Source organism: Octodon degus, unplaced genomic scaffold, assembly GCF_000260255.1.
Source record: "Octodon degus isolate 3935 unplaced genomic scaffold, OctDeg1.0 scaffold00111, whole genome shotgun sequence".
Taxonomy (NCBI): domain Eukaryota; kingdom Metazoa; phylum Chordata; class Mammalia; order Rodentia; family Octodontidae; genus Octodon; species Octodon degus.
In genome coordinates this window covers 6267180-6281204 of record NW_004524687.1, presented here as the reverse complement: position 1 = coordinate 6281204, position 14025 = coordinate 6267180, and the positions used below count along the sequence as shown (strand labels likewise).

The following is a 14025-nucleotide window of genomic DNA, read 5'->3' as shown; positions in this document are numbered from 1 at the left end:
TTTAGCAGTATTCAGCAGAGTGAAATTTACTCGTGTGTTACTGACTGTGCTTATAGCCTTTACCAAGAAAGAGGTAAGGGAATTTACTGTCATATGTATTTACATCGTACTTTAATGGCTTTTTGTAGAATGTCTTATTAAAGCAGTTCTGAGATTTTTCTGTTCACATGCTCCTGATAGCAGCTTTGTAGCACATGCTTACATTTGATATATTTAGGTCAGAGTAACCATAAGGACTTTCTGAAAGGGTTACGTGAATTTTACATTGTATTCCAGAACCTGGTTCTCTTGATGTAAAAATAATGTTTCATATTAGTTATTAATAAATGGTATAAATTATAAGCAGGATTGAAAAGAGAAGTTAAAAATGGAAATTTTAGGGAGGCCTATTCTTCCTTTCAGTTAAATATTGTTAGTTTTGCAGAGGACCAAAAGCAGGCCCTTGGTGGTCAGTATTTTTTCTTTTGTGTCATTTCAACACAGTCAGTTACAGATTAATTTGTGAATAAGTGGCGAGTAAAGATACAGCCTTTATTATAGCTCTGATTTGTATAATTTTTCCTTCATTTTGACAAATATTGTGGAATTGTTGAAATTTTCTTTCCATTTTTCAGCTGACACTGTCTCTGGACTTTACTTTTAAAAATAGTATTAATGCAGTAAATCAGATTTCAGATACTTTTAGTGGATCCCATAGTACATTGATGTGAAGGAAAAAACATTTCTTTTTATCCTAACAGGTTCTGTCCATCCTGTATTAACTAATTTGTGAAAACCAGTGTCATTACAGCAAGCATTTAATTTCATTATTGTTTATAGGATTTTCCTATTTAATGTATATCTTTCAGTGAAAGAATATGTAAGAATGTTTTTGGTGATTTATTTGCTAGACCAGCGCTGTCGCAGAAGCTCAAAAATTGATGGTTCAAGCAGCAGATCTTCTTTCTGCCATTCATATTTCATTGCATCATGGCATCCAGGCCCAGAATGACACTACAAAAGGAGGTAATTGTCCATTTTGCACTTACTGTTGTTTTTATATTCTTTGTCATCCAGAATATGCATTTGTTTTATCTAAAAATTTTTTCAGGTCATTTTCCCTGGACCTTGGAATATTTACTCCTAAGACATAGAGAATATTTTAGATTCTCCTTTATAAATTTTTTAGACTGATGACAACATTGTGGAACTTGGCCATGTTTTCTGTCTTCTTAAACAGCAAATATCCCTGTCCTTAATATGTTCTCTGCATAATTCCTGCTGTGATGTCAGTATTACTTTTTTATTCTTTTACCTAAAAACTGATCGATCAACTTCATCATATAGTCTATACTAACCACTAGGCAGGCCCAGCATTTCATCTGTGGTTTCATTGCATTAGTCCATTCCTCTAATGTTGACTATAATTGTTGATCGTGTGTGTGTGTGTGTGTGTGTGTGTGTGTGTGTGTGTGTGAAATTTGAATTCCTTCAGGGGTGGGAGACTGTCTCTTCAGCACGTAGCATGTCATTGGCACTCAAATTGGATTCATGCAGAGTACCTTAGGCTGTTGTGGCTTTTCTCACCATAGCCAGTTCTGTATCCTCCAGGGTGTACTTCTGTCTTGGCTTTTCCTCTTTTACTGAGCTTAAATTTGCTCTGCAGAGTTAGTTTTTTCCTCATTCTTCACTTTTACTGTTTCAAATAAACTCTTTTACTTGTTCCCTCCTGCCCCCCAAAAGTACATTTTACTGCTTTTTTTTTTTTTTTGCGGAACCGGGGATTGAACTCAGGCCCTTGTGCTTGCCAGGGAAGTGCTTATTCCACTGAGCCATCTCCCTGGCCCCAAAAAGTACATTAAAAAAAAAGAATATCTGTGTAAAATTTGTGACTGGGTTAACCTTTCAGACAATGTGCAGCAATTTAATCATTTTCAGAACTCATTTTAGTTGGTATTTAAATTCTGTGTATTAATATTTCCCAGTGGTTGATCTTGTGATTGGGAAGGCAAGATCTTACTGATTCCCAGACATTTTTTTTTCAGTTATTCCTCATCCCTTTGGGGACAAGAATTGTGATATTCTTAGGAACTTTTCTTTACACAAATGTTAGATAAAAACAGTTGGGTTAGGTAATTAGTATTCTCACAGTCTTATGTCTCTAGTAATTATGTTGAACTTATATAAATTGATTAACATTTTCCTTTTTTTCACAGAGGGAAGTATGTATATGAGATTAGTAACGAGAAGGAGTTTTATAACTAAGGGATTTTTTTTTAAAGTTAATATATAACCTTGGTACAGTGTACAGAGTTATAACTCTTAAACACTTTGAAATCTAGTACAAGAATGCTTTTATGAAAGCCAGTGTATAATACATAACTTCAAAGTAACCACTTAGTTTGTGTAATAGTAATGTTAATGATACAAAGCAGGAGCCTTCCAGGTTACTGGAGTGTGATGTTCTTTTTCACTGTCTGTCACTTCCTGGGAGCTGTTCTCTCTCTCTCTCTCTCTCTCTCTCTCTCTCTCTCTTTCTTTTTTTTTTTTTTTGTGGCAGAACCGGGGAATTGAACTCAGGCCCTTGCACTTGCCAGGGAAGCGCTTATTCCACTGAGCCATCTCCCCGGCCCCAGGGAGCTGTTCTCCATATCTACAGTCAAGCAAACTCTTAAGGATAATTACTGTAGGATCCTTAGTAGCTACATCTTAGGACTTCTCTGTATTTCAGATAAGTAAGATTCAGGAGAATTGTTTATATAAAATCAATTTGATGCACATTTTTATAAAGTGTAATCTTAAAACTAAGCTAGTGAAAATTTAAATTTAAAATGTATCAATCCCCATGGTTGGTTTTCAATATAGTACCTTTTAACTTGCTTAATTTAACATTATAATTTTCCTACATAAGCCATAGAAGTTGTATAATAACAAAGTTAATGTTTTTCTAATGTCCTTAAAAGAATGGTGAAAAAACAAGTGTAGATTAGTTTTGGTCTTAGCATATTCATTTTACCTTCTAATCTTTGTAATTTCAGCTAGTGACAAACTAGCTAACTTAGAAGTATTAGGCCTTCACTTAGCTTCTCATTGAAAAAGTATATATTGAGTAGGACTTTTAAACTGGAATTAAGGGAGAAAATTGGAAGAATAAAACATGGTCTAAAGATGACTTGCTGGTGGGTTTACTCCATGCATGTTAATATCTTAAGATGCACAAGGTACAAGAGGTATTGAAGAATGCATCTTAAGATGCAAAAGGCAGAATGAGGTATTCATCATTTAGATGATGAATGATATTGTTTGCTGTGGTGCCATGGAGCAGTCCACTAGGATAGTAAATATCTGGCTCTGCAAAATGGATAGAAAAACACATTTTGAAGTCATATTCATATTAAATACATGTTAAAACTAGCAAGAAGATTGTAATTACTCAGGACTTTGATAATTCAGAAATTTGGATTATATACTGTATATGTATTGAAAGAACAAAGAAAAAAAGACCCAAAGAAGTAGATAGTGGTCTTTGTCTTTGTATATGTTGTCTTGAATTTTTTAAAATATATGTTGGTAGAATTCAGTCCTTTCAAATGACATTAAAATGGTCTCCTCCAGTAAGACTGGTTCTACCAGTTAAAATGTGTTTCTTTCTCATGTGGCTCTATAGTCATCTTTGGCTAGGTCTTACCTTTTAGATAATGAGCACCCTTAACAGTTTTTTTTTTGGGTGTGTGTGTGTGTGTGTGTGTGTGTGGCCAGCTCAGCCCACCAGGGGGCGGGGGCTGGCTGGCATGTGGTGCTGGGGGATTGAACCGCGGTCCCTGTGCTTTGCTAAGCTTGTTCTAAGTAGGTGCTTTAGACCACTGAGCCATCTCACCAGCCCCCCCTTAACAGTTGCTAGTGCAAATAGGTTTAAATTTATCTTGCCTTAAATTTTATTTTTTTTATTTTTTTTTTGGCAGAACCGGGGATTGAACTCAGATCCTTGCGTTTGCCAGTCAAGCGCTTATCCTAGCCCCTATCTTGCCTTAAATTGGTAGGTGCTTTTGAAATATAGTTTCAAATCTGACATGTCTTCAAAGGAGTGTATCGTTTTTGAGAGTTGTATGGCCATTGCACTGAGCTGCATCCATAGCCTTTTTATTTTTATTTTTTAAATTTTTTTTCTATACCAGGGATTGAACTCAGAACCCTACACTTGCCAGGAAAGCACTTATTCTACTGAGCTATCTTCTTGGGCCCAGCCTTTTTGTTTTTTAAGGCAGGGTCTCTCTAAGTTGTCAGGCTGGACTTGAATCTGCAATTCTCCTGCCTCAGCCTTCCGGAGTGCTGGCATTATAGGCATGCACTATTATGCCTGGCTAAGAGAGCTTACCATCTTTAAAATAAATTAAAAGATACCTGATTAAAAGTAATAAATTAGCAGCATTGTTAGCGTGGTTTAGTGAAAAAAAAAGTTTGTAGATTAAAAGGCGTTACATTTATCTTTTAAAACCCCAAAGAAACTATGAAGAAAAAAAATTTTTTTTTCTGTATATAGACAAAAGGAGAAGTATAAGGGAAGAGAGATAATAGAAACAAAGTGTCAGAAACTGGGAAAGAGAAAGACTTAACCTGTTTGCAAATAACTGTATCTTGACCCACTGATTCTGGACTAAATAGATATGAGACATGGTTGAAGGATGCATATTAAAGGGGAGTAAACTGAGAATTCACTTACTAAAACACATCCCCCCAATCCCCATCTTCCAAAACAAGGAAGGCCAGGCTCATGAACTCCACATAAGAATGTGAAAGATTTTTCATAGGGAAGTCTTGAAAGCCTTTGAGGTAGAAAAATCAGCAAAATGTAAATGTATTCATAATAAGCAGTTCTGTAATAAAATGGCTTCGGTTGAAAGTGTGGCCTTTATTCATAAAGTTCTTAGGAGAGAATTTTTACCCTGCATTTTCTTTTCTTTTTTTTTTTACCCTGCATTTTCAAATGTAAGTGTATGGTCAAGAGTGGAAGCATCTAACATGAACATTCAGCACATGCAAGTACACAAAATATCGTCAAAGAAATACAAGCATGCATATGTAAAGCAAGAGTAGATGTGGGAGGAGGGATATATTCTTTGAGATTCAAAATGTAAGTGCAGGGACCCACAGATTAGCTCAGTTGCTTAAGCGCCTCCTTGGGCAAAAGCAGTCAGGCCCAAGGGACTGCGGTTTGTTCCCCAGCTCCACTTGCCTCACCAGACTTGCTCTTAAGGGAGCCTGAGCCAGACCCCCTGCAAAAAAAAAAGTCCTTCTCAAAATGTAAGTGCAGAAATGGCGAATTTAGACCAGAAATAAAATAGAGCTAATGATAAATAAGGTGAAAAATAATATACATTTAGCCCAGGTCTGCTGCCTTATAAAAATACATTAGTAAGGGAAAAGATGAAACTAATGTATGTTGTTCCAGAAATAGAAATTAGACAAAGATCAGAAAACTTCTTTGAATCAAATCAATACAAATACTCAAAATGAAAGAGGCAGCAACCTGTGGGTATAAAAGAGTGCTTTTCTAAGTATGCACAAGGCCCTGGGTTCAGCCCCCAGAATGGCTAAATATATGTTGGTAAAGGAGTTTTATAGAAAGGAAAGAGAAAACCAATGAAGAGTCACTGATACGAAGAAGAAAAATAGTTCTAAATTTTATTTATAGTTTTTTCAGTTTTAATTTTTGTGATATGAGGCATTGAACCTTGGGCCTTATATACGCATGCCAAGGCAAATACAGTGCCACTAAACTACATTCCCCAGCCCTGAAAACTGACGTTTCATAAAGACGTATCATCATGAAAGTTTTAAATAGTAATAAATAGGAGATGTCAAGCGATTTTGAAAACAAATTTACTTCCATAAGCTCGAGAAAGTGTCAATTCTCAGCAACAGAAATCATGAAAACTTAACACAGTTGCATGGGTCACACTTCTAAGTAAAAGCTTATTTAAAGCCTAACAATCCAAGGTAGTGTAGTTCTGGACAGACAGATAGGGATAGGTCTGTATGGAAAACCAGAGGGAAGCTGCACGTTTATGGTTAAGTAGAAACCACTCATAAAAGACCATATAAGTATGATTTCTATTTACATAAGAACATCCAGAGCTGGGTATGGGGATGCAAGCCTGTAATCCCATCATTTGGAAGGTAGAAGTAGGATGTATCTAGATGTCCCCCCAAAACCTCATGCAGTCTTGAGGTGGGCTTCTAGAGCTCATGACTGAGTCGTTGTCCAGTGCTGGGATTATGGGTGTGAGTGTTAAGCCACCCTGGGGCTGGTAGCCTGGATACAGTATAAGTGAGGGAAAGAAGCTTGTTTTTCCCTCCTGCTCTTCCCTTTTTGCTCTTGTTGCTTTTGTTGTTTTTCAATGTCATGAACTGCTGCCATGTGCTTTGTGCCATTCTGCCTTGGAGCCAGCTGAGTATGGACTGAAATCTCCACAAACTGAGCTAAATAAAGCTTTCCTTCCTTAACTTTGGGTGTTGGATATTTTGTCTCAGCAATTAGAGAAAATTAACCAAGACATAGGACAATCCCAGTGAGCTCAAGGCCAAGCTGAGCTACATGGTGTACCTTGGGTCAGCCTGAAGTACAGAGCGAGACTCTATCTAAATACATACATACATACATACATACATACATACATACATACATACCAGAATTGGTAAACCTATAGAGACATAAAATAGATTTGTGATTGCATAGGCTTTGGGGAGGAAAGAGTAGCAATGATCGCTAATAGGTATAAAGTTTCTCCTTAGGGTGATAGTTTTTGTCACTCTATATGAAAAGCCAATTCATTATATATTTGACTAATTTGGTATTATGTTATTGGAGTTGTGAGGAAAAGACAATCACTTGAGTAGCCTTTTGAGAATGTGTGTGAGAATCCTAATTCTAAATTCTCTACATGAACTATACTTTTGAGGAAAGATAATTTCAGATGTTTGAATAGTCTCAGAATTTATCTCCTAAAACCTTTGGGAGATATGGCTCATTAAAACAAGGGAATAAACCAAGAAAGAGGCAGACATGAGGTTTAGGAATATGAGAATCCAACATAAAAGAATAACAAAGGAAATCCTTAGGATGATGGTAAAGGGGGTTGTATAGTTGCACAGTTTGTGTGGAGAACAAATCGACAAAGAAGAAATGACAAAGCTGTGAGGATGCATCAAGGAAAGTACAAGAATAAATGAAACTATTGCCAAAGAGACGGATGCAATATCTGTTGTAGTTGATATACAGTCCTGGAGTATTCAGGGCATATTGGTTCTAGGCCACTCCCCAAACCCTGTAGATACCAAAATTCTTAAATGCTCAGATCCTGTTTATAAAATGGTGTAGTATTTACATATGAGCTATCAGCATCCTCTCTTATCCTTTAAATCATTTGAGAATTGTTTAGAATACATAATGCAGTGTAAATGCTTTGTAAGAATACCTAGTTTTAATTTAAATATTTTTTGTTATCTATTTATTGGATACAGGGTCTCACTGTTCAGTTCAGACTTACAGTGATCCTCCTGTCTCAGTTTCCCAAGTGCTGGGAATAGGCATGCACCACCACACCCATTTTCTGGTTTTGTGTGTGTGTGTGTGTGTGTGTGCCTGCGTGTATGGTACCAGGGGTTGAACTCAGGATCTTGTGCTTGCCAGGCAAGTGCTTATTCTACTGCGCTATCTCCGAGCCCCTTAAAGTCATACTGTTCTGTTTTGTTTTCTTTTTTTTTTTTTTTCTTTCTTTTTTTTGCGTATACCCAGTTTCTGTGGCCAGCATTGCATTCTGTATCAGGGATTGAACTTGGGTCCTTGAACTTATTAAGCAGCTGCTTAAGCTGTTGAGCTATCTCCCTAGCCCCAATATTTAATTTTTTGTTGCTATGTAAACGTATGTCTTATGTTATATGTAAATATATCTTACATATTGCATATGTATATTTGAAGATACACATGAGTACATCTTCAAAGTAGTTGGTATAACCCAAGGACAAAATCAAGTGTGGGGGTCCTCAGATTGGCTGTGGGGACCTATTTGATTAATACCCTGGGGCAGTTAAGGAGGAGGCGGACTCTACCCCAAAACATGCAGATGTACTTTGTGTCTGCTGCAAGAGAGCAGACATGCTGTCAGTGTCAGCAGGCAGTGATTGGTAATCTTACTCAGTAAACTCTCCCATATGTTCACACAGTCACATCACATAGAGTTTAAGTGCAAGTTAAGGAGGCTCCCTGATAGTGCATTGTTCCAGCATCTTGCCCACAAAGCTTGTTCTGAAAGCACTGAAGTGGAAACCAGCTGTACTGTGTATAAGCTTACATAGGTATCATCACCATTGGGAGTATAAAAATAACAAGGATGAAGAAGTAAAAGCAAAAGGAAAAGCAATTTCTTTTCCCTTTATAATACAAGAGTTCAAAGGTGTTGGTTATGTGTTAATCTGTTGTAGAGATACAAGACATTTTAACATATAACGGTAACCATATAGGAGATATTTCAAGGTCTACAGTAATGGAGATGGAGGGAGATCTTTATCATTGTTTAGGGTAGAAAGATAAATTGGTATCTGCGTGAAGAAATAGAAATTTACAAATATTAATAAAATTGCAACTGTAAATTAACTCAAAAGATGTGAAAATTATATGAAAGAATATATCAAAGAAATGCATCTTAGTGAAAGATAAAGCATTACAAAGGGAAGCATATATTTCATGTTATACAGTTATTTTTAAAAAAGGCCTAATTATATCTCTTCGATTCTTGGCGGAAAAAAAGACTCCTAAAGCCATGAGTTGGGCCTGAGAAAGGTGGATATCTGCACTAGATTAAGATATGTCAGACCCTGCTCTGGAGCTAGGACCATGTCCATGTGGGAGGTGAGGGTGACCTGACATGGGCTTGCAACTGTGTAAGTAAGAAGGGTCTCCCATAGGGCGTGGCTAGCATGGGCCATCAGAACCTCAGTGGAAGAAGGAAATGTCTGTGTAGTAGGATGGTAGTGGAGGAAGAGAGGAACCTGGGAGGAGATGGGCCTGGAACTTGAGGAAGGCACATTATGAATGAACACTCTGGCTTCACTGATTTTTAAGTGAGGTGAACAGTTGAGCCCAAGGTGCCTGAGCAGGATTGGATGGACCATCTGAAAGCAGCCTTATACAATGTGTAATGTGCTTGTACCAAGAAGAGAGCGCACTATGGTGTAGAGTTGGAGCCTAAAAGCAGGGAGGGAGGTGAGGAGGCATGGGGTATGGATTCCAGGCAGGGTCAAGAGGACACACTTCGTGTTAACATCATATGGTGTGTTGATAGAGTGCTAGGGCACAAAGTAGATTGGATAGGCAGGTATGTGTCATAGACAAAGCTATCAGATGTGGGCTTAACCTGGTACAGACTTACCATTTGAATATGCTGGCAAGGGCATCCCTATAAGAGGAGACAGACCTGCAGTCAAGATGGTGCTGAAGAGTGGGGCATCACATCACAAGTTGGGTGAAGAGGGTGTCTCAAATGAAAAGGTGGCCTTGTGGGTGGATGTGCAGAATTGCACCCTAAGCAGCTTGAGCAATTGCATCTCTGCACAAAATAGTGACCTGGCATGGGGTTTTGAAGCTTGGGGTAACAGAGTGACCCTACCCATAAAATAGAAGTCATGATTGCCTGGTGTGTCTGTGATAAGAAATTATAGTAGATAAAATGAAGGCTGCAATAATACTAAGATCAGGTTCTCCCTGTGTCCCCCCCGGCTTGCTTTTTCTCTACCTTCCTTTGCCCCTTTCTTTTCTAGTACATGGTTACACCATATGTTTACATTCCTTGTGGGAGTCCTTTTAATTCTTGGAACCTGTCAACGTTACTTTATTTGGATAAAGGGTCTTCATAGATGTGATTAAGGTTCTTGGTTGAGATAGTCTTGGATTATCTACATAGACCTAAGGTAAAGTTCTTCCAAAAGAGAGGTAGACAAAGATAAAGCACACAGAGATGAGGAGGTCATGTAAAGGTAGGGAGAGAGATTGACATCGTATTGTAAATATAATGCAGACAGTGCCTATAGGCATGAAAAGCTAGAAGAGGCAATGAACTGGTTCACCCCCCAGAACCTCTGGACAAGGTGCTGCCTGCTGACTTATTGATTTCAGCCCTAGGAAACTGATTTTGAACCTTTGACAGAATGAATGTCTGTGGTTTTAAGTTACCCAATTTGTAAGATCTTGTTCTAGCAAGCTAGAAACTAATGCAAGGAAAGATTTATTTTATATGTATAGTGGAATATTAATTTAATAATATTAAAATATATAAGATGTGGATTTGGGGGATTGAATTATACTAATTCCTGGGAAGGGAAAAGACTAGATTGAACTTGGATTGAAGGTAAAGTTATAGAGCTGGGGATATAGTTACACTTGCCCGGGAAACATAAGGTCATGAGTTCGATCCCTGCTACTGCATGCTTTGCTGGCCCCCAGTAGTGGTGCATGCCTGTAATCACTATGAGTGAGCTGTGTAGTGAGACCCTGTACCAAGTTAAAAAAAAAAAAAAAGGTAAAGTTATACGTGTAATCTCATACTTTCTAGTAGCTGTAGATTAATAAATGCAGAAGTAAATACGTATCACCTATAGAGTGTAGGAACTGAAATAACACCAATAGAAGTAAATACCGTAGCATTGAAATCTTGCTTGGTAAAGACTTTTTTCCAGTAGGAAAAGCAAGGGCATCTGGGAGAACTGGCTAATTTCATTGGTAGGTCAGGAAAGAACAGGATGAGGCTGGAACATCTTATGTCAGAAGTGAGTAACACTAAAAATATGGTAGGAACATTTTAACTGCATACAGAAAACATCTTGAAGGGGTACTCACCCAGGACAAATTATGGAAAATGTGAACATCAAAGTAATTGTAATAGATCATAACCACTTGAATAAAAGAGAAAGCCTTTGTTCCATACCAATATCAGATGAATAGATGAATGGGCTGTTTGATGATGATGAGCATGTTCTTGTAGCTACTCCCCAGATATTTATTAACTACAAGAGGAAAAAAAGTAATTATAAAGACAAAGCATGCTGGACATTGTCTCAATCAAAGTTACCATGACCAGTAATGATACAAATAATTGCTTTGCTGATAGGCTGCAAAGAGAATGTCGTAGTTCTTTTTTGTTTTCTTTTGATTTTTTTTTTTTTTTTTTTTTTTTAGACAAGGTCTCACTATGTGGTTTAGGCTGTCCTTGAGCTCACTGTGTAACCCAGGATGGCATTAAACTTTTGACAGTTCTTCCTCAGCCTCCTGAGTGCTGGAATTATAGGCATGTACCACAAAATTTGTCAGTATCGTAATTTCTGTGACATTCCAAAGATTTATAATCTGAATTTAGTCATGAAGATTCAAAACAGAACTGCATGGAAAGGCAGTGTACAGAATTATTAGTCTAATAGTGTTCAGAAATGTCAGCATCATGGATGTCAAGCAAAAATTGGACTGTTCAGATTCGGAGAAAAGACAGTGAAATCAAATGCAGCTGGGGCTGAGGAGATAGCTCAGTAAAATAAGTGTTGCCTGGCAAGTGCAAGGTCCCTGAGTTCAATCCCAGGTTCTGCAAAAAAAAAAAGCAAAACAAATGCAGCTGTGATACTGAAATGGGTATGGATACTGTTGTTGAACAGGTTACAAAACTGGAATGAGGCTTGAAACAGTAGTTAGTGTTAGATTCCTAATTCTGATTGTTCTGTTGTAATTGTGTGTCTCTGTGGGAGTAACACAACATTTTTGAGGATGATCTGATAATGACTATACTTACAACTTTGTCATGAGTTTGAGATTATTTCAGAAGAAGAAAGTTCACCTTAAACAGATTACTAACATATTAATCTTTTAAAGAGGAATATATTTGAATAGACAAATTATTGTCTGCCCATAAAATGAAATAGTTTTCAACAATCAGAAGGAACGAAATAGGGCTGGGAAGATGGCTCAGTGGAATAAGCGCTTCCCTGGCAAGTGCAAGGGCCTGAGTTCAATCCCCAGTTCCGCCAAAAAAAAAAAAAAAAAGGAACGAAATAGATAAATTAAGCATAATGGTTAAATCTTGAAATTATGCCAAGTAAAAGAAGTCAGGTATAAAAGAATATAAACATAGTTTCTTTTGTTTTTGAAAGTGGTAGATTAACCTGTTGATAAAAATTCCGTGATTGTGGACATAGGAGTGGTTGATAAGACACAGGAAACCTTTCAGGGTTTATATTGATTATGGTAGTTGCATGACTATACATATTTTTTAAGATGTTGAGCTGTGGAGTTGGGGATGTAACTCAGCGGCAGAGCACCTGTCTGTAAAGTGCCAGGGTCATGAGTTTGATTCCTGGTATCAAAAAAAAAAAAAAAGTTGAACTGTGCATTTAATGTTTGCATTGCATTATATCTCAGTCAGACCTCAATAGGTTTTTAAAAACATGTTTATGTTTACACACATACATATATGTGTATCACCTGTACCTGAAACTTCGAATAGTAGTTCTTAAGAGAGAAATGAGATTGTAAGCATAACTTTTGATTGTATACTATTTCATTATGTTACTTTCATCATTTGCATGTTGTATTCTCTATTCTAAATCACAGTACAAAATATGTTAGTTACCATAGTGATGTATAACTGCAGGTTATTAACAGCCAGTAATTAGAGTAGGATTTATTGAGGCGATACCTTGAAGGTAATGGTTGTGGTTTAATACCTTTTTATAACTTTTAAAAAAAATTTGTGTATTTGGTACAGGATCTCACTATACAGCTCAGACTCATAGTGACTCTCCTGTTTCAGCCTCCCCATCGCTGAGATTACAGGCGTGTGCCATTATACCTGGTTTTGGTGGCTGGCTCAGAGGGCCTGGGGTGGGGTCGGCATGGCATGCAGTACCGGGAATCAAACCCATATCCTTGCACTTGCCAAGCAGGTGCTTAGGCCACTGAGCTATCTTGCCGGCCTCTTTTTATAACATTTTATAACTATAAGCGTGTTTCTAAGATGTAACCATTGTTTTGCATGTATGTGCCACTATCTATTAGGAACCACTTTAAGCATTAAAATGAAGGAGGTTCAAAGAAATGTAGGGGAATTTTAAATATGGAAAATGGAAAGGCTCATGAAGTTAATGTCTTAATTTATACAAAGAAACTTTATCACCCATCTGTTTGTATGTGTATGTTTTTACTTTGAGAATTTGGAAAAATTAAGACTTGAAAAATCCCAACTTCCAAAATTATTGGAAAAAAAAAAATAACTGTAATCTTTAAACAATACCTGCCCCTTAACATCTGGTAACTACTGTTTTATTTCCTGAGTCATGTAAATGTCTCATATAAGTAGAATAGTAAAATATCCTTTTGTATCTGCCTTACTTTACCTAATATGTTTTAACTTTTCATTAGGAGGGGTTTTTTTTGTTGTTGTTTTTATGGGGACTGCTCAGGATGCCTTCAGGGCACATCTGATTTGGCCTGGGGATGAGGGAATCAAACCACAGCATCCTGAGCCTGACTGCTTTGTTTCAGCAGGCACTTAAACACCTGAGCTAATGGGTAGGCCCCTTTAACTTTTCATTAAAGGCCTTGTACCATTAGCAGATTCAATGGAGAATAACCACTCATGAAAACCCATGTTACAATGGAAAGAAATATTAGTGAGAAATGGATAATAAATACAGCATGGTCTATAATATTTGACTATAAATTTGACTTTTTTAGGTGTATTGAAGAAGTGAAAATTCTTTCCAATGAAGGTGTCCACAGTTTAATAAATCAAAGTGCCACTTGCCTAAGTAATTTGGGAGTTGTAAAAGTCATTATCATATAAAGACTACATGACATCTCTGTCTCTTCACTAATACATTTCCTTATCTCTAATTGTGACATCTAAAACCAAAGCACAGTTACTATAAATCTTTTTTCCAGTGACAAAGTGCTATGTTGATACTTTTCTATTAATCGAAACATACTTTGCTGTTAAAAATCAGTGATCT

The 14025-nt window shown here is 37.1% G+C and overlaps 1 protein-coding gene across 1 annotated transcript in view; it reads left to right on the top strand.

The window, feature by feature from the left end:
• Positions 1 to 14025, top strand: part of Naa35 (N(alpha)-acetyltransferase 35, NatC auxiliary subunit) — a 96666-nt gene that overhangs the window by 36140 nt on the left and 46501 nt on the right. Inside the window, exons 9-10 of the mRNA XM_023699172.1 lie at positions 6 to 73; positions 891 to 1005. Of these exons, the coding sequence (XP_023554940.1) occupies positions 6 to 73; positions 891 to 1005 (183 nt within the window). The remainder of the gene's footprint in view (positions 1 to 5; positions 74 to 890; positions 1006 to 14025) is intronic.